The 19,785-nt window shown below is 40.2% G+C and overlaps 1 protein-coding gene across 1 annotated transcript in view; it reads left to right on the top strand.

Annotated features, from left to right (window-relative positions):
• The window catches only part of alpha-Man-IIb (alpha-Mannosidase class II b), a 421,315-nt gene extending 402,045 nt beyond the window's left edge, over positions 1 to 19,270 (top strand). Inside the window, exon 3 of the mRNA XM_067149358.2 lies at positions 16,001 to 19,270. Within this exon, the coding sequence (XP_067005459.2) occupies positions 16,001 to 18,846 (2,846 nt within the window). The 3' untranslated portion in view covers positions 18,847 to 19,270. The remainder of the gene's footprint in view (positions 1 to 16,000) is intronic.
• Positions 19,271 to 19,785: the final 515 nt, after the last annotated feature.

Here is a 19,785-nt window from a genome sequence, read left to right as displayed (position 1 = left end):
TAGATGTCACCGAAAATCTATGATCATGCACCCTGGTGCGAAGTGAAGGAACTTTATTTGAAGAAATTTTGTATTCATAAGTTTGTTCTTTACTAAGTGTCGTTCATTCATTTGTGGGTTGGCAATATTTATCTTTCTTTCTGCCAGTTTCGAATTTAGCCAATCCAGAATTTCTGTAATTAATTTTCAGCCAATCACCGGCTTCTTCTTCGATTTGGTGTGTATCCAAGGTATCCAATAAAATTGAGAGGGTGTGGCTTAATTATTCATGAAAGGTCTCGAACCTTCCCCGAGGGTTTATAAACTGCTGATTTTCACATCTCTTGGCCATTTGATCTACGTCTATCTAAGTGTGGGGATGTGAAGCAGGAGGCGAGTGGTGCCTCTTTCATCAGGCAACAGGTCTTCAGCAAGGTAATGGCCAGTTAACATCTTTATTTCTTGCTAGCTCAGCAGTTTAACCCGCGGGAAAGGTCCGAAACCTTTACAATGTAACCTGTCTTTCTAAACATGTAATTTTCTGCTGGCTTATGTAAACACTTAATTAAATCTGTAACTGTAATTCGGGAATAGAGAGTGATTTACCCTCTCGAGCTCCCCTTCATTTTGGTTTGAGGTGCCTACGTTTTGGTAACTGATTTTGTTCTCTTCCTTAATGTCTTCAATAACTCGTATACGAGTCACCTCCATAGTTTGGGGCCGGGCTGAGTGGCTCAGACGGTTGAGGCGCTGGCCTTCTAACCCCAACTTGGCAGGTTCGATCCTGGCTCAGTCCGGTGGTATTTGAAGGTGCTCAAATACGACAGCCTCACGTCGGTAGATTTACTGGCACGTAAAAGAACTCCTGCGGGACTAAATTCCGGCACCTCGGCGTCTCCGAAGACCGTAAAAGTAGTTAGTGGGACGTAAAGCAAATAACATTATTATTACTATTATTATTATTATTATTATTATTTTCATCATAGTTTGGGAATAGCCCCTGTTTCATCGGCCTCGTGCCTTTTAGGTTTTAAGAAGCTACATAGAGGAGTGCAAGTATCCGCCTCCTTCCTTTTGTTTGGGCCATTTATTTAACGGTTACTTCTTTTACTCGAAGGCCCTGTAGGCTGGGTACGAGATACCCTTGTTTCTATTTGTAAGGTAGGCCATGGAAGGCCAGAAAGTATAAGACATTTTTGGTGTTGCCTTGAATAGGCGTGAAAAACTGAGAGCGTGTCACCTCTTTTCATGTGTTGTAAAAGTGCCTCGGAGAGGCTTGATATTCTAAGTGTAAGTGCTCCATGTATTAGGGGTTTTCTGCTCTTTTGAACAAACTGTTGCTTGGCTAGAGTTGAACTAGGAGCTCAGAATTGTAAAATTAGGGCTTGCTACCTCAAGAATGTTTAACGGTTGAAATCTTGGACCCTTGTAAGTCTTTGTTCTAAATTGCCATACCGTTGTTATTGTTGTTAAAGTTTTGTTATTCTTATTTGTTAAAACTTAGAAAATATAACCTTGTTAGAGTTTTATATTAACTTTGATTTGGTAGTTAGACCCATTCACCCCGGCACCTTCTTTCACCTCTGCTGTTCCACCAAATCACGGTAACAATTATTATTATTATTATTATTATTATTATTATTATTATTATTATTATTATTATTATTATTATTATTACCGTCCGGATCTATGGCTACATTGTTAGCGTGCTGGTCTTTGGTCACATGGGCTCCGGCTTTGATTCCCGGCAGGGTCGGGAATTTTAACCATCATTGGTTAATTCTGCTAGCAAGTGGGCTGGGTGTAAGTGTGGTCTTTATTATCATTTCATCCTCATCACGACGCGTAGGTCGCCTACGGGAGTCAGATCAAACAACCTGCACCTGGCGAGCCGAACATCTTCTCGGACACTGCCGGCACAGGACGGCCTTACTCCTTACTCTCCGTAGTAGTGTTTTGTTTTTTAAGATGGCAGTTTATTAGTGCGTGTGTGTAGAATGAAAATGAAAACCTACAACCTGTTTTGCAATCATTGACCGGGTCAGGGATGTAATGAATGAAGCAGATATAGGTTGTTATTACGATGTCGCCACTCCCAACGTGATTTATTAATGAATGGTAGATGCTATGAAATGAGAATGGAGAGTGTTGCTGGAATGAAAGACAACAGGGAAAACCGGAGTACCCGGAGAAAAACCTGTCGCGCCTCCGCTTTGTCCAGCACAAATCTCACATGGAGTGACAAGGATTTGAACCACGGTATCCAGCGGTGAGAGGCCGACGCGCTGCCGTCTGAGCCACGGAGGCTTGTGTGTAGAATATGTATATATAATTTGTAAATAAAACAGTGTACACAATTGACAGTATTTCGTGCGCGCGTCTTTGTGGACGCAACAATATTATGCTCCAGACTCTTTTCATGTAATTATAGGCGACTATGTTCATGAGTGCAAGACAAGAGGGTGTACAATTCTGCAAATAATTCCTGCTGATATTATTTCCCCGCAGTACAAGAATGCCCGAAAATCATTCAAGACAAATCAATTATTACATTTTATCGGTGTTGTAGGAGCCTGTCTGACTAAATACTATTCCAACATACCACTATAGGAGCAAGTATTTTTGTTAAGAAACAAAAGACACTCACTGTTAGACGCGTTCAGAAATCTCACGGCTACATGGGGGCATTTGTCTTTAACAACAGTTTCGTAACAAATGTTGGAAATGTGTTCGTGAAACAGGATACTTTTAACCGAAGTGTTAAATTAATAACAATTGTTAGTTAACATTTGTTAAGTAAAATTTAACACAGAGTTGAAGAAATCGAGCTTAGACTCGGTTCTAAAGGCCATGCTAAGGTCGTGAAAACAATATCCGATGCTTTGGGATTGTTTATCATTGCTGATAGCCTTGACAACATCGTTCTCTTCACAAAGAAAGAAAAATCATCGCACAGCGGGCCAAGCACGAACCTGACCAACGATAGAATGGAGGTACCTATACAGATTTTGTTAGATTATTGTTGAAAGTATGATTTTTTAAAATAATATTTCGTGTATGTTCGTTATGTAGAACCCTCCTAAATCTTATAAAGTATTTCAGTCGTAATATGCAAACTGCCATTTAAAATATGGGGCATTCAGTGTCTCATTGTTCTCAAATACCTACGTTTCCAGTCCGGGGTTAAACTGGTGGTTGTGGTGATTACTGTTTTCGGAGGAAGTACACCTGGACAACCATCCTCTGTTAACACTAATCAGGGGGAAAAATGGAAGGGATCCGACGGCCAAAGAAAGACAAGGGCGTGAAAATGAAATACTCCCTATGCCTCGAAAACATAATACCGTCAGAGTCGGGAAAGAACAAGAGTTGACCAAGAGAGATCGGATAGGAAAATTGAAAGTGAGGAGTCTGACACTGTAAGTGTAAGCAATGTCAGACTCAGCCAGGGGAATCGTGGTCGCCAACCCACGCTCCCAAGTTCACGGCTCTAAGGCATCATTTAAGAATGACAGGTAAGTAATTGGCAGGGAATCTGCCACCTAGACGAACGCCCTAAGTGCAGATCAGCGGTGATTGATTGATTGGTTGATTGATCGATTCATTGATTGATTGATTGATTGATTGATTGATTGATTGATTGATTGATTGATTGATTGATTGATTGATTGACATACTTAGAATTATTCATCTGTTCCTGTATCGTATTCACTACGTGACATTCTATCCCTTGAAGTTTCTTACTGACTGACATCACTGTAGTATTTGAAATTCTAATTTTCATATCACATCCCGCTTTTCAAGCAGAAAGATGTTAGTTTGCAGCCTTTCGGCACAGTCTGCCATTTCATTATGATGAAGCCGTCAGCGTAGATCAATCTGGTTACTGTATTTCCACCCAGCTGAAGCCTTCTCTGTTATTTTATACTGTTCAGCAAATGATAAGCGTAAACTATGAACAAGGGCGAAAGATTACAGCCTTGTCGAACCGCTAAGACTACTTTGAACCAAGAACTCGTTTAGCCATACATTCTCACTGTGTCAATATGAATGCCTTCGACTGCCTGTCAGATATTTAATTTCTTTTGTTTCTAAGAATTTGTAATGAAAATGTATTTGTTTCTCTCATCCTAGTAGTTTTTCCTACTCCCTTATTCTGTATAGGATCCTTCTTTTCTCACTAGTGTTTTCCCAGTCTCCTAGAAACCACGAAAATTTTTGTCTAGTTGTCTGAATCGATTCCTGTCCATAATGTAATCTTCTGGATCTCCCTTCTTCGTCCAACCTCACTTTTCGAAACCATTCCAGCTCTGTGTTCCTCTACCTAAACAATTCAAAGATTCTCCTCGTTTGCCTGCTACTGTCCATCCTCAACAAGTGTCCAAGTGTCTCTTCCTCATCAATTCAACCACTCATTCCGTTCTTTGATACAATTCTGTTAGATTTGAGTCTCCTCGCTCCATTTTTCACACTTGGACCTAGAATTTTTCTTAGCATGTTTCTTCCTCTTTTCCGAACATCTTTAAGCTCACCATAATGATAAGGAAAGGGTGATAGACATAAAGCTGAAAATTACAGGCCAGTAAGTTTGACATGCATTGTATGTAAGCTTTGGGAAGGCATTCTTTCTGATTATATTAGACATGTTTGTGAAATTAATAACTGGTTCGATAGAAGGCAATTCGGTTTTAGGAAAGGTTATTCCACTGAAGCTCAACTTGTAGGATTCCAGCAAGATATAGCAGATATCTTGGATTCTGGAGGTCAAATGGACTGTATCGCGATTGACCTGTCTAAAGCATTTGATAGGGTGGATCATGGGAGACAACTGGCAAAAATGAGTGCAATTGGACTAGACAAAAAAGTGACTGAATGGGTTGCTATATTTCTAGAAAATAGATCTCAGAGAGTTAGAGTAGGTGAAGCTTTGTCTGACCCTGTAATAGATGAGAGGTGAGTTCCTCAGGGCAGTGTTATCGGACCTTTATGTTTTCTTATATATATATATAAATGATTTGAGTAAAGGAGTGGAATCGGAGGTAAGGCTTTTTGCGGATGATGTTATTCTCTATAGAGTGATAAATAAGTTACAAGATTGTGAGCAAATGCAACGTGACCTCGAAAATGTTGTGAGATGACAGCAGGCAATGGTATGTTGATAAACGGGGTTAAAAGTCAGGTTATGAGTTTCACAAATAGGAAAAGCCCTCTCAGTTTTAATTACTGCGTTGATGGGGTGAAAGTTCCTTTTGGGGATCATTGTAAGTATCTAGGTGTTAATATAAGGGAAGATCTTCATTGGGGTAATCACATACATGGGATTGTAAATAAAGGGTACCGATCTCTGCACATGGTTATGAGGGTGTTTAGGGGTTGTAGTAACGATGTAAAGGAGAGTGCATATAAGTCTCTGGTAAGACCAGAACTAGAGTATGGTTTCAGTGTATGGGACCCTCACCAGGATTACCTGATTCAAGAACTGGAAAAAATCCAAAGAAAAGCAGCTCGATTTGTTCTGAGGGATTTCCGACAAAAGAGTAGCGTTACAAAAATGTTGCAATGTTTGGGTTTAGAAGAATTGAGAGAAAGAAGAAGAACTGCTCGACTAAGTGGTATGTTCCGAGCTGTCAGCGGAGAGATGGCGTGGAATGATATTAGTAGACGAATAAGTTTGAATGGCGTTTATAAAAGTAGGAAAGATCACAATATGAAGATAAAGTTGGAATTCAAGAGGACAAACTGGGGCAAATATTCATTTATAGGAAGGGGAGTTAGGGATTGGAATAACTTACCAAGGGAGATGTTCAATAAATTTCCAATTTCTTTGAAATCATTTAGGAAAAGGCTAGGAAAGCAACAGATAGGGAATCTGCCACCTGGGCGACTGCCCTAAATGCAGATCAGTATTGATTAATAATAATAATAATAATAATAATAATAATAATAATAATAATAATAATAATAATAATAATAAATCTCCTGGAAGAAATAGCCAACAGAACCGGTTTAAGAATTTCTGTACAAAAAGGAAAATTTATGACAAATATATAAAATGCTCCTGATTTTGGTGGAATAAGGAAGGTACATAAATTCATATATTTGGGAGAAAAAATTCAAGAAAACGGTTTGGAAAAATCCGCTGTAGAAAAAGGATTCGCAAGATGCAAAGAGCATACGGTATAACTAGGAATATCTAAAACAAAAGGTGTTTATCTAAAAAAAACTCAAAATACTACACTACAGCACAGGAGTCAAACCGGAATGCGAATGTCTAGTACTGAATTACAAGCTGAATAAATTAGAAGCATTGAAAAGTAATGATGAAATATATCGGGATATAGAAAACATAACAGAAACAATGCGGAAGATACGATTTATATTATTTGGACATTCTTACAGAATGGATGACAACAGGTGAACCAAACAGATCTTCAAATATCTTTGGACCAAAAACTCAACAACCTGCATTCCTGAAGGCCTCCCTAGGATAAAATCTAAAGTCAAGGATGGCACAAACACCCAGCTGCTCGATAATTACGAATGAAGGTTAAAATCCCCAACCCGGCCGGTAATTGAACCGGCACCCTTCGAACCAAAGGCCAGCATGCGAAATCATTGGCTACGGTGAACCAGCCATCCTAAGAATTATGATACCTAAAGAGCAAGCTAGGTGCGTCCCAGATGTTTGTGCCACGTTGGAATCGAACTCGGACGGAACGAACTAACCATACTAACCGTTAGACCAGTTGAATCGTACGCCATTTGACCTCTTGTTTTATATCCAAATTAGCAAAAAGTTGTAATACATAGAACACAACTTCGGTTTTCTAAAATACATTAAACAAGCAACTAATCTCACTGAGAAGAAGTTTCTGTTAGACTAAAACACATTTGCTGCAAACAATACATATACTCTGGCAACTTGAATCATAGACCTCATAGAAAGTGGCATGGGAAATGAGAGTTTACAAACCCCTCGCTGAATTAAACAACACCACTGCCTCGCATCTCAATAAAAGGGCTTGGTATTCATATTTGCAGCAATTTAAAGTGGAACATGAACGTTGAGGAAATAAGGTGCAAAGCATGGATTTATCCACAGATCTTTACTGAGAGCTAGAAAGAAAGCAGTTCAGCCGGCCTATTTTATATTACTCCAGCCAACAGTGCTCAATCAATCAATCAGTCAATCAATCAATCAATACTGATCTGCATTTAGGGCAGTCGCCCAGGGGGCAGATTCCCTATCTGTTGTTCTCCTAGCCTTTTCTTAAATGAGCGCAAAGAAATTGGAAAATTATTGAACATTCCCATTGGTAAGCTATTTCAATCCCTAACTCCCCTTCCTATAAACGAATATTTGCCCCAATTTGTCCTCTTGAATTCCAACTTTATCTTCATATTGTGATCTTTCCTACTTTTAAAGACAGCACCCAAACTTATTCGTCTACTGATGTCCTCCCACGCCATCTCTCCTCTGACAGCTCGGAACATACCATTTAATCGATCAGCTCGTCTCCTTTCACCCAAATCTTCCCAGCCCAAAATTTGCAACATTTTTGTAACACTACTCTTTTGTCGGAAATCACCCAGAACAAATTGAGCTGCTTTTCTTTGGATTTTTTCCAGTTCTTGAATCAGGTAATCCTGGTGAGGGTCCCATACACTGGAACCATACTCTAGTTGGGGTCTTACCAGAGACTTATATGCACTCTCCTTTACATCCTTACTACAACCCATAAACACCCTCATAATCATGTGCAGAGATCTATACCCTTCATTTACAATCCCATTTATGTGATTACCCCAATGAAGATCTTTCTTTATATTAACCCCATCACCCCATCAACGCAGTAATTAAAACTGTGAGGACTTTTCCTATTTGTGAAACTTACAACCTGACTTTTAACCCCGTTTATCAACATACCATTGCCTGCTGTCCATCTCACAGCATTTTCGAGGTCACGTTGCAGTTGCTCACAATCTTGTAACTTATTTATCACTCTATAGAGAATAACATCATCCGCAAAAAGCCTTACCTCCGATTCCACTCCTTTACTCATATCATTTATATATATAAGAAAACATAACGGTCCGATAATACTGCCTTCAGGAATTCCCCTCTTAATTATTACAGGGTCAGATAAAGCTTCTACACCGAGCTCGATAGCTGCAGTCGCTTAAGTGCGGCCAGTATCCAGTATTCGGGAGATAGTAGGTTCGAACCCCACTGTCGGCAGCCCTGAAAATGGTTTTCCGTGGTTTCCCACTTTCACACCAGGCAAATGCTGGGGCTGTACCTTAATTAAGGCCACGGCCGCTTCCTTCCCACTCCTAGCCCTTTCCTGTCCCATCGTCGCCGTAAGACCATCTGTGTCGGTGCGACGTAAAACAACTAGCAAAAAAAAAAAAGATAAAGCTTCACCTACTCTAATTCTCTGAGATCTATTTTCTAGAAATATAGCAACCCATTCAGTCACTCTTTTGTCTAGTCCAATTGCACTCATTTTTGCGAGTAGTCTCCCATGATCCACCCTATCAAATGCTTTAGACAGGTCAATCGCGATACAGTCCATTTGACCTCCAGAATACAAGATATCTGCTATATCTTGCTGGAATTCTACAAGTTGAGCTTCAGTGGAATAACCTTTCCTAAAACCGAATTGCCTTCTATCGAACCAGTTATTAATTTCACAAACATGTCTAATATAATCAGAAAGAATGCCTTCCCAAAGCTTACATACAATACATGTCAAACTTAGTGGCCTGTAATTTTCAGCTTTATGTCTATCACCCTTTCCTTTATACACAGGGGCTACTATAGCAACTCTCCATTCATCTGGTATAGCTCCTCCGACCAAACAATAATCAAATAAGTACTTCAGATATGGTACTATATCCCAACCCATTGTCTTTAGTATATCCCCAGAAATCTGATCAATTCCAGCTGCTTTTCTAGTTTTCAACTTTTGTATCTTATTGTAAATGTCTTTGTTATCATATATAAATTTTATTACTTCTTTGGCCTTGGTCTCCTCCTCCATCCCGACATCATCCTTGTAACCAACAATCTTCATTAATTATTCCTGGAATGTCCTTCTTGGAACCTGTTTCTGCCTTAAAATACCTATACATACCTTTCCATTTTTCACTAAAATTTGTATGACTGCCAATTATGCTTGCCATCATGTTATCCTTAGCTGCTTTCTTTGCTTGATTCAATTTTCTAGTAAGTTCCTTCAATTTCTCCTTACTTCCTCAACCATTTCTAACTCTATTTCTTTCCAGTCTGCACCTCATTCTTAGTCTCTTTATTTCTCTATTATAATAAGGTGGGTCTTTACCATTCCTTACCACCCTTAAAGGTACAAACCTGTTTTCGCAGTCCTCAACAATTTCTTTAAACCCATCCCAGGGTCTGTTTACATTTTTATTTACCGTTTTCCACCGATCGTAATTACTTTTTAGAAACTGCCTCATGCCTGCTTTATCAGCCATATGGTACTGCCTAACAGTCCTACTTTTAAGACCTTCCTTTCTATCACATTTATTTTGAACTACGACAAAAACAGCTTCATGATCACTAATACCATCTATTACTTCAGTTTCCCTCTACAGCTCATCTAGTTTTATCAGCACGACATGCAGGATATTTTTCCCTCTGTTTGGTTCCATCACTTTCTGAATCTGCTGTCCTTCCCATATTAACTTATTTGCCATTTGTTGGTCATGCTTCCTGTCGTTCGCATTTCCTTCCCAATTGACATCTGGCAAATTCAGATCTCCCGCTACAATCACATTTCTTTCCATGTCGTTTCCCACATAGCTGACTATCCTATGAAATAACTCCGAATCTGCGTCAGTGCTACCCTTTCCCGATCTGTACACTCCAAATATATCAAGTTGCCTATTATCTTTAGAAATGAGCCTTACACCTAGAATTTCATGTGTCTCATCTTTAACTTTTTCGTAGCTTACAAATTCTTCTTTCACCAGAATGAACACTCCCCCTCCCACCATTCCTATCCTATCTCTACGATACACACTCCAGTGCCTTGATAAAATTTCTGCATCCATTATATCATTTCTCAGCCATGATTCAACTCATATTACAATATCTAGTAAATATATATCTATTAAATTACTTAATTCTATTCCTTTCTTTACAATACTTCTACAGTTCAACACTAACAATTTTATGTCATCCCTACTTGATTTCCAGTCCCTGTCCCCTTATCACCGCTCCCTAGGCCATCCCGTTTCCCTGAATGTACCTCCCTATTACCCTTCCAAACAAATTTCCTAACTTATACGTACCACTGCGGTTTAAATGAAGGCCATCCGAGCGCAGATCCCTATCTCCTACCCACCCATTAGGATCTAGAAATTTCACTCCCAGTTTACCACATACCCACTCCATAGTCTCATTTAAATCCCCAATCACCCTCCAATCAGTATCCCTCCTACACAGTATTCCACTAATAACAATATGCGCTTTCTTAAACTCCACCCGTGCTGCATTTACCAGATCCCACACATCTCCAACTATGTTGGTACTTATATCAGCTTGCCTTACGTTGTTGGTACCAACGTGAAACACTACCACCTTCTCCTTCCCCTCCTCCCTCTCTTCTACTTTCCTCAACATCTGCCTCAACCTAATTCCTGGATAACATTCTACCCTGGTTCCCTTTCCTCCACACACTTTCCCCACGTGTCTAACGATGGAACCCCCCATGACCAGAGCCTCAACCCTACCCACCTCATTTGATCCCCTCCCCTACTGGTCAGCCCTATCTTTCCTGATAGCTGCAGAAGCTACTTCCTCCTCCCTTTTCTCCTTCCCATGACCCTGTTCCACCTGTCTTTTCCTATCCTCTACTCTACATTTCCCTTTTCTACCTATTCCCTTCCTCCTACTTCCACACATCTCAGCAACAATTCCCTGTCCCTCATCTTCCCTCTGTTGTTCTACCTGGAGTGACTAGTACCGATTTCGCACAGACACCTGTCCTGAATTCTGATCCTGAATAGAGCCCTTAGCCTGCAATCTCCTTCCCCTTAGAACATTAGACCAACTGTCTTCTACAACTCCTCCCTTTCCTTCCCCTCCCTCTTGTACACCTACTGTAACCTGTACATTGTTTGAGGGAGTCCTATCTTCCTTCCTGTCTTCTGTGAGAATCCTAATTATCTCCTTCAAACTTTCCAACTCCTCCCTCATACCCCTCAATGCCTCATCGCACCCACAGTAAGTACACTCGCGCTCCTTAGCCATTCTTTACGGAAAAAAATGAAATTAAAAATAAAATAATTTATTTGCAAAAAAATAAATGAACGGAGGGATATATTGTCTGGAATAGTACACAACAATAAGGTAATTAATATACGACTACACTACAATACTACTTAGTCGTGCTCTATTTTTTTATCATACAACCCCTAACAGGATAAAAACTGCTGTTAATTACTGAATATCGAGAGTAATACACAAGAACTACACAATTCCAAACTGCAATTAAGCCTATCCTATTTACAACAACTGTATTTTAGTAAGAGTTTCTACGGATACCTCTACTACACCAGTACTACACAAATTTTACAATAATAAAATAAGCACACTAAATTCTAATAGGATATTACTCGTATACTACTGTACAGTACACTACAGTAATTTTAAACTACTTTCAGACGTATCCTAATTACGATACCGGTACCGTACCGTAGGTCAATACTAAGCACAACAGAAATGAAATTTGCAACAACTACTGTACTCAAAGATTACCAACGAAGCTAAATGCTTAGACAAATTATTATTAGTATTACGGTCTAATAGATACACACGAAAGATAACACACGAATATAGCAGGCAAGATACGGCACTGTATCTATACTACAATGTATCTACACTACACTACACTACACTACACTGCGTTTGGTTAAATGTTTAAGTATCAAAAGGATTGCCGTACACGAAGAAAAACACGAATATAACTGGCAAGATACTATCTAATATATTATACCTTATCTTCACTACAATTCTACTGAAATGTGGTTATGCGATTATTACAGCTGGCGGATTACTATTATTTTCCCTACTCCACGGGACGGAGAATAAAAGTGTCCTTAATTAGGCCTACTGAAAAATACGAGGTTGCCTACAATAATTTCTCAAATATTTCTATCAAAACTACTACTACTACTCCAGGGACTTGAACTGCAATTACTGGGATATATGAACTTTATTATTATTAGCTAATCGTTCATAAATAGTGAAAGATCGAGGGAGCGAAATATAAATTACGGATACTTTAACTACCTACTCAGAAGTACAAATGCATGGAATACAAGGTCAGCTGATTTTTATTTATATTTACTTGACTATACTACACCCTTTGTTCACGACTGTAGCCAACAATGCAATATTTGAATATGAGGAGCGACAATAATCAACAATACGACTGTTAACTATTACCGTGTAATCTCTTTAACTTCTTTTTAAATAGAAGTTTACAGGCGTATCGTGTTTTTTAATGTAGTAAATTATTACCTTCGCGATAGTTTGAACGGATATCTATACGAAATACCGGAGAAGTTGCTGCAGAAGTTACGGTACTATTCCTTATGATAATCTGCCTTTGTAAGTACAACCAACGAACCTACAGATATTTACAAATATTTTTAAAGTTAATATTATTACCTAAAGTATTTCATAAACCTTAATTCGAAACAAGGTACACCTAGCTAGCCTACTTAACCTAGAAAACGTAATTTACTGAAGACCAACTGAATTACTTGTTACAAAATTTAAATAAATATCACTACTCCCAATTTCTACCAACAAGCACTAAACACCACTATATAAATAGCACTAAATGAATCAGATATACACAAAATTAAGCTATTTCAATAGGTTTTCACTACTTTATCACTACAATAATGCAAGAGCTCTCTCAACAGCCAATCGTTCTCAAGCGCATCCTTCCTGGCACCCAAGGTAGTTAGAGTACAAGGTAGGGATCACGCGCAGGTCTCCCCACCACGCTTGGCCGTCGATGACGTCAAGGTGAACCCTCAGCGCCTTGTCTTCTGTATGAGGTAGGCTAATACACAGCTGTAAGTTATTCTGTTTTAGCCACAAGTTAGAGATAAGAGAACTTCATAGATATTTTAACATCACCTAAGAAAATGCATTCCACTTCACTATTACAGTAGAGTAATAAGGAGATCAAATACAGTGTGAATCCAGCAGCGTTTCTGAAGTATTTCGATCTGTATAAAAGGTTGTAACAATGCTAAGACTGTGATCGCAGTGGAATGGCCATTCCATATGTTCATGTTCTCAACACCTAACAATAACAAGGGGCTCTAATTGTTACAGACTCGAACATTAAAGCTTAATGACTGCAAGAAATATGTCGGTTGTTACAAGCAGTATTGGAAAACTATATACACTGTCAACAACACAAACAGCAAATGTTCGGAAACTGTCGACAACACAAATAGTACAGTAAATGTTCTCCAAGTGCCAGGAAAAGACAAATTCCACGTTAACATTAGATAGGCCATATTAATGAGCCTGTATATTAATATTCTTAGCACTGGTTTCATATACAACATAATAAATTGCCTTTCATAAAAAACAGGTATGTTATACACAAAGAATAATGCTGATATTAAAAAACATATCAAACATACTTATCCATAGCATCAGTGGAATTTCTTTGTTTTTCTTCTTTCTTTATCGGTGTTGTATTAACTGAAACCCGGTCTCTTGAATGTCTTACTTTTGTTTAAAGCGTCCATTCGAATAAAAGAACGGCTTCTCACGAAGCAACTTGCAAGCTCATAAATTTCGGGGAATTTCTTTCTCAGGATATCCGTAAGATTTGTGATGATGTTAGAACCCTCTTTCAGTTCTTTCCCGTGGTAAAATTTAAACTACCGAGCTCGATAGCTGTAGTCGCTTAAGTGCGGCCAGTATCCAGTATTCGGGAGATTGGGTTCGAACCCCACTGTCGGCAGCCCCGAAGATGGTTTTCCGTGGTTTTCTATTTTCACACCAAGAAAATGCTGGGGCTGTACCTTAATTAAGGCCACGGACGCTTCCTTCCCACTCCTAGCCCTTTCATGTCCCATCGTCGCCGTAAGACCTATCTGTGTCGGTGCGACGTAAAGCAACTTGAAAAACAAATTGGAACCCTTTTTGAAATTTAATTTCCACCCCTTGTAGTTTGACCTGTTTTCTCTCCGTAATTACTTTCTTTATCGAGGTTCTTCTTCTTCTTTATCCTAAAAGCTATGTAGGCAGTGAAGTCTTCAAGCAGCTCCTTGGTTTCACAACTGTCCTCGAGCTGTTTTACTAGATCTTCAAGGGCTTGCTCATCCTCCGATAAAAAAAATAGGATGTTGTGGGCTCAACGCTGGCCTTAGACTGGCACACGATATCCGAGTTTTGATCGAGTTCAGCAGTACGTATTTGGGCGTAATATTTCATAATCTTCCGGAGAACAGTTGGAATTTCTTATCGCCTCGGAAGCATGAGGCTAGAAGCAATGATTTCACCTTTCGCGTCACAGCTGTCGGAAGAGGATCGACATAAAGCCTTCCGAACCCTCGAAGCTGTGAAAGATAGCTTTCGATAATGTCTTGATTACTTCTGTCACCATTTATTTACGTCAGTGGTTTTAGGGAATTCATGAAAGTGTATGTTTCGTTCCTTCGCGTGCCTGCTATGATTTGTGCAGCCTGCAATGGCATGACAAAGCATACTGAAAAGTGTACACTATTACTGCTTTTTACGTTTTATCTCATAAAATAAACACACACGGTTTCTTATACACCACAGATATGTTACTATCGTCTATTATTAGCTCCTAGCTTCTGCGTGCACAGCGATTCTTATTCGAACTACCTCTACCTCATTCAGAGCAGACTCAACGCGAGGGTCCAGCGTGACGTCACAGCTCTGCTTTGCCACTGCGCACCTCTCTCGTGATCCCTACCTTGTATTCTACGTACCTTGCCTGGCACCCATCTACAGTAGAGAATATGACGAAACTAACGGGAGTTCAGTTGCGAGCAGAACGGCTAATTACGGTCATTTAAATCCAGCCACGTCACTGTTCTCTGTACAAAAATAGATATTGCTTTTCTCAGAAAATTCCTCGCAGGTAACAGATACATCAATCCTTTCAACCGCTTACAGCTGAACTATCGTTCCGCTCAAAGAGGTCGAGGTGTGTCCCTTTTTCCTCCACTTGCAAGAACAGCGACTTATCAAAGTGGCTTCTTTATTCGTTCTGCTCGGCTATGGAACGAACTCTCACCACAGACAAAAGAGCTATCTGCTGAACATTTTTGTAAAGAGGTAGAAAGAATCTGTGGATATCATAATTTTATACTGTGTGAATGTTCAGTATACGTGGGAGGACGGATGAAAATTCGTGATCCCGAGTGAGTAAGACTGTATATGCGTATAAATGAGCCGGCCTAGCTGAAGTATATGTGGGAATTCAAGGTGTGTGTGTGTGTTTGTTTGTGGGTGGGTGTGGGTGCGCGCGCACTCGTGTGTGTGTGTGTGTGTGTGTGTGTGTGTGTGCGGGCAGAATTTCTTAAATGTTGAACAGATCCTGTGAATATTATGTAAGTAATACGTCGATGTAAATTCGGTAATTGTATATAAGCACATTCCGTACCCTAAAATTGTAATTATTTATTATTGTATTTTTGAGTAGGGATGGAGTCACAATCGTGTATGTATTCACTATCCCTGAATTGTATCTACAATTTGTGGAAAATAATAAATAATAATAATAATAACATACCACAATCCTTCATAATAATTATCGGTATTAAAAATTGAATTTCAGGAAAATAACAAATTTCCATTTATGGTCCGTTTGAAGAGTAGGATGTTAAATTGTTTAAAAGTTCAGTCACTAGTTTGCGAAGTAAATGTGTTTGAATGCTATCCTTCTTTTTCACAGTTGTAATTGCTATGGTGTTTCGCCTGTTGCAGGTCACCAGTGGGTGAAGAACAACCTCGGCCTGGCTCCGAAGTCTGGTTGGTCCATCGACCCTTTCGGCCACGGCGCCACTGTACCCTACCTGTTGAAGGCGTCTGGCTTCTCGGGCGGCACTATCATTCAGCGGATCCACTACGCTTGGAAGCAGTGGCTAGCAGAGCAGCAGATGGGAGACTTCATGTGGCGCCAGAACTGGGACTCCGACGGCCGTACGGACATCCTTGTGCACAATCAGCCATTCGACATCTACTCCATAAAACACTCATGTGGCCCTCATCCACAGGTGTGTCTCAACTTCGACTTTCGCAAGATCCCTGGGGAGTATACTGAGTACTCGCTTCGGGCGGTACCCATCGATAAGCACAATATCAAAGAGAAGGCAGAGCTGCTGCTAGAGCAATACGGTCGGACTGGGTCGCTCTTCCCTCACAACGTGGTGCTCATGCCTCTAGGCGACGATTTCCGTTATGATCACGACATCGAGTGGGATCAGCAGTACAAGAACTATAAACTCCTCTTCGACTACATCAACAAAAACAAAGACAAATACAACGCCGAAGTTCAGTTTGGTACACCATCCGACTACTTCGAAGCTGTGAAGGAAAGATCGAAGACATTCCAGTCTCTACGAGGGGATTTCTTCGTTTACAGTGATATTTTCTCGGAAGGAAGACCTGCGTATTGGAGTGGTTACTTCACCACGAGGCCTTATTGGAAGATTCTAGACAGAGAGCTTGAGGCTAGTCTGAGATCTGCGGAGATTTTGTACACTATAGCGTTAAATAGAGCGAGACAGAACTCCTTCAATAAGACAATACAGCTACTAGAAAGAGATTATGAGCGTCTGACGAAAGCACGTAAGAATTTAGCATTGTTCCAGCATCACGATGCCATTACTGGGACTTCAAAAGCCTTCGTAATGCACGATTACGCACTGAAGCTTTTTGAAGGCATACAAGACACTGTGTATGTCCAGGGACGCTGTGCACAAGCCCTACTAGTGAAAGATTTCAAGGAAAATGTTAACAGTAAGATCACTAGCAAGAAACCGATTGAACCGTTTGTTAACTTTTTATTACCAGATACGGACAGAGAGTCGTACGAGAAACTGGCTCAGAAAGTGCCGCTCGTCGTGCCAAGGAATGAGCCTCGACGCATTGTTCTGTTCAATTCGTTAGTACAACAGAGACAGGAAGTGGTAAAAGTGCGGACAACGTCACCAAATGTAAGGGTGCTGGACTCTGACGGTAATGTGATCCCCTTCCAAGTAAACCCCGTGTGGAACCTCACGAGCAGTGTGAACAGTGCCAAGGAAGCAGGTATCAATGAAGGCTCTGAAAACGGAGACACCAATAAAGGAGACAGCGTGCTGCAGATGACAAGGGATCTTTTTGAAGTTATTTTTGTTGCAGATCTTCCACCACTTTCCCTTATGACATTTGTCATAGAAAGAGTGGCTGAGAAGAATTTGGAATCGCGTTCCATTGTTTATTGTGCATCTTGCGGCAAGAACTCTGAGGACTCTAGTTATGTGTCACCGTTTGAAGTGAAAAGTATGCAGGCTGGGGATATTCAATTAGAGAACCACCGGATGAAGCTCCTCTTCGATGGACGGTCTGGTTTCTTGAAGGCAGTGACCCGGAAATCTACCGGGCGTACAACGCAGTGTGGTCTCCAGTTCGCCGCCTATCCGTCCGCTCAGTACCATAGTGGTGCCTATCTGTTCATGCCCGATCCTAATTCGCGAGAACCAGAGCGAGAGATACTGTTCGATGAACCATATGGTCGAAGAAACCTGCAGATTGTTATCACTTCTGGCCCCATAGCTTCCGAACTCACAGTCATATACAATACTGTCCTGACACATTCTGTTAGAATCTACCACGCAGCCGGTCCTCTTAGCGAAGGCATCTATATAGAGAATATTATAGATTTCGGCGCACCACCAAAAAATCGTGAGACGGAGCTGTTTATGAGAGTAGTGAGTGATATTAGCAATGGTGACCCTCCAGAGTTCTACTCCGACCAGAATGGTTTCCAGATGCAAAGGAGAGTGAAAGTTGAACGTATCGGCATAGAAGGCAATTACTTCCCCATCACATCTATGGCTTATATCCAGGATACTACCCGCAGACTAAGCCTCCTGGTAAACCATGCTCAGGGAGCGGCATCATGGCAACCTGGCTGGCTCGAAGTGATGCTGGACAGGCGAACACTGTACGATGACTCCCGAGGGATGGGAGAAGGTATCGTGGACAACAAGAGGGTGTTGACCAAATTTTGGCTACTTCTTGAGGAAATCACGGAAGGAAATGAAAAGGATACCTATTCTCGTCCAAGCTTATTCGCTCATCATCTGTCGAACAGTCTTCTCTATCCCGCTAATCTTTTCGTGGTGGAAGGGATTTCTGAAGGACAACAGAATTCAGGTAAAGAACAGCATGGTAACCAGGAGAGAGAGTTGACACTACACAAGAAGGTGCAGTTGTTGACGAAGCCATTTCCTTGCGACGTCCACCTTTTAAACATGCGCACTTCCTCCGATCCGAACTACATGCAGTTCCCTTCAACTTCGTCGCTTCTTGTGTTGCATAGGCAAGGATATGCTTGCAATGTTGGCGCAGGTATCGTAATTCCCCAGTGTGGACTTGAACCTGGCACTGAAGGTAAACCCTCTCCAGCTTTCCATAAGAGGACGTTATTTCGTAATCTCAAACTGCACACAATATCTCAGACGACGTTAACAGGACTTCATCAAAAAGCTAAGTACGTATCATTAGATGATGTTCGAATGGAGCCCATGGAGCTCCTCTCCCTCAATATCACCTTTGTGCTGTGATGATATGTGCCCCGGGATGTGAACCGCAGACTTGTTCAGATTACTGTAAAGTCAATATTTTTTACAAAGAGAAGGAAAGGAAAACTAGAGACTGCTTAAATACTGTGGTGATATTTTGAAAGTGTGACTCCTAAGAGAAGTTTCTAAGGAAAACTTTTAAAACTTGGTGGTGATTTTTTAAAAAGTGTGTGAGTGTCATGTGACATACAGAGAGAATGGAAGAACTGATATAAGTAGTTTCAGAGACTATAATTAAAAGAAATGTTATATAAAAGTTAGGGTTGTAAATAATTATTAAATTATGTATTTGAGGGAAGGGAAATATATGTTTTCTCACTGAAATTCCCATTTTTCCCCACTGTTAGTTTAATGATGTTTATGGATGGCCTTCGGTCAACAATTAACGTTATGAAGTTTCGCACATCTTTATTTGAAGGTACGTGTAAAATAGCTACAGACAAGAACGGAAAATTCGTGGTAGGGTAGAGATTATTGTTTCAAGGCTGAGTACAACTAGGCAGCCATCCATTTATCGAGACATTTGTCAGTCTGGAAAAGTCGTTGAGACGTCGCATTGAAGTTGAACGTATTTTCCCGCAACTGCCGGGCACAAACAGATTTGCGATTGTTGTATAACTACAAACTAGAAATAGTTATTACATCCAAAGCACTGCTGGAAGTGGCTTTTGTAACTTTTTCATTATAATGTGTCTTGGATATTCTACAGTTATTTCTATTATTTGAAAGGTTGTTTGAAGTTGATAAAAATTTTGTAAGAAGTTCACTGTTTGATATGTTCTTCATCCGAAATTCGTGATTTAAAAAATAAGAAATGTAATGATCTCAAAGTATTTCTCTTTGCAAATATGTCTTTCATCTGTGGTGACCAAGGCCTACGGTAACGACTAATATGACTTTACTGACTGTACACTTTCTACT

Source organism: Anabrus simplex, chromosome 6 (assembly GCF_040414725.1).
Source record: "Anabrus simplex isolate iqAnaSimp1 chromosome 6, ASM4041472v1, whole genome shotgun sequence".
Taxonomy (NCBI): Eukaryota; Metazoa; Arthropoda; class Insecta; order Orthoptera; family Tettigoniidae; genus Anabrus; species Anabrus simplex.
The sequence above is the reverse complement of the archived record's forward strand: the minus strand, read 5'-3'. Positions and strand labels throughout refer to the sequence as shown.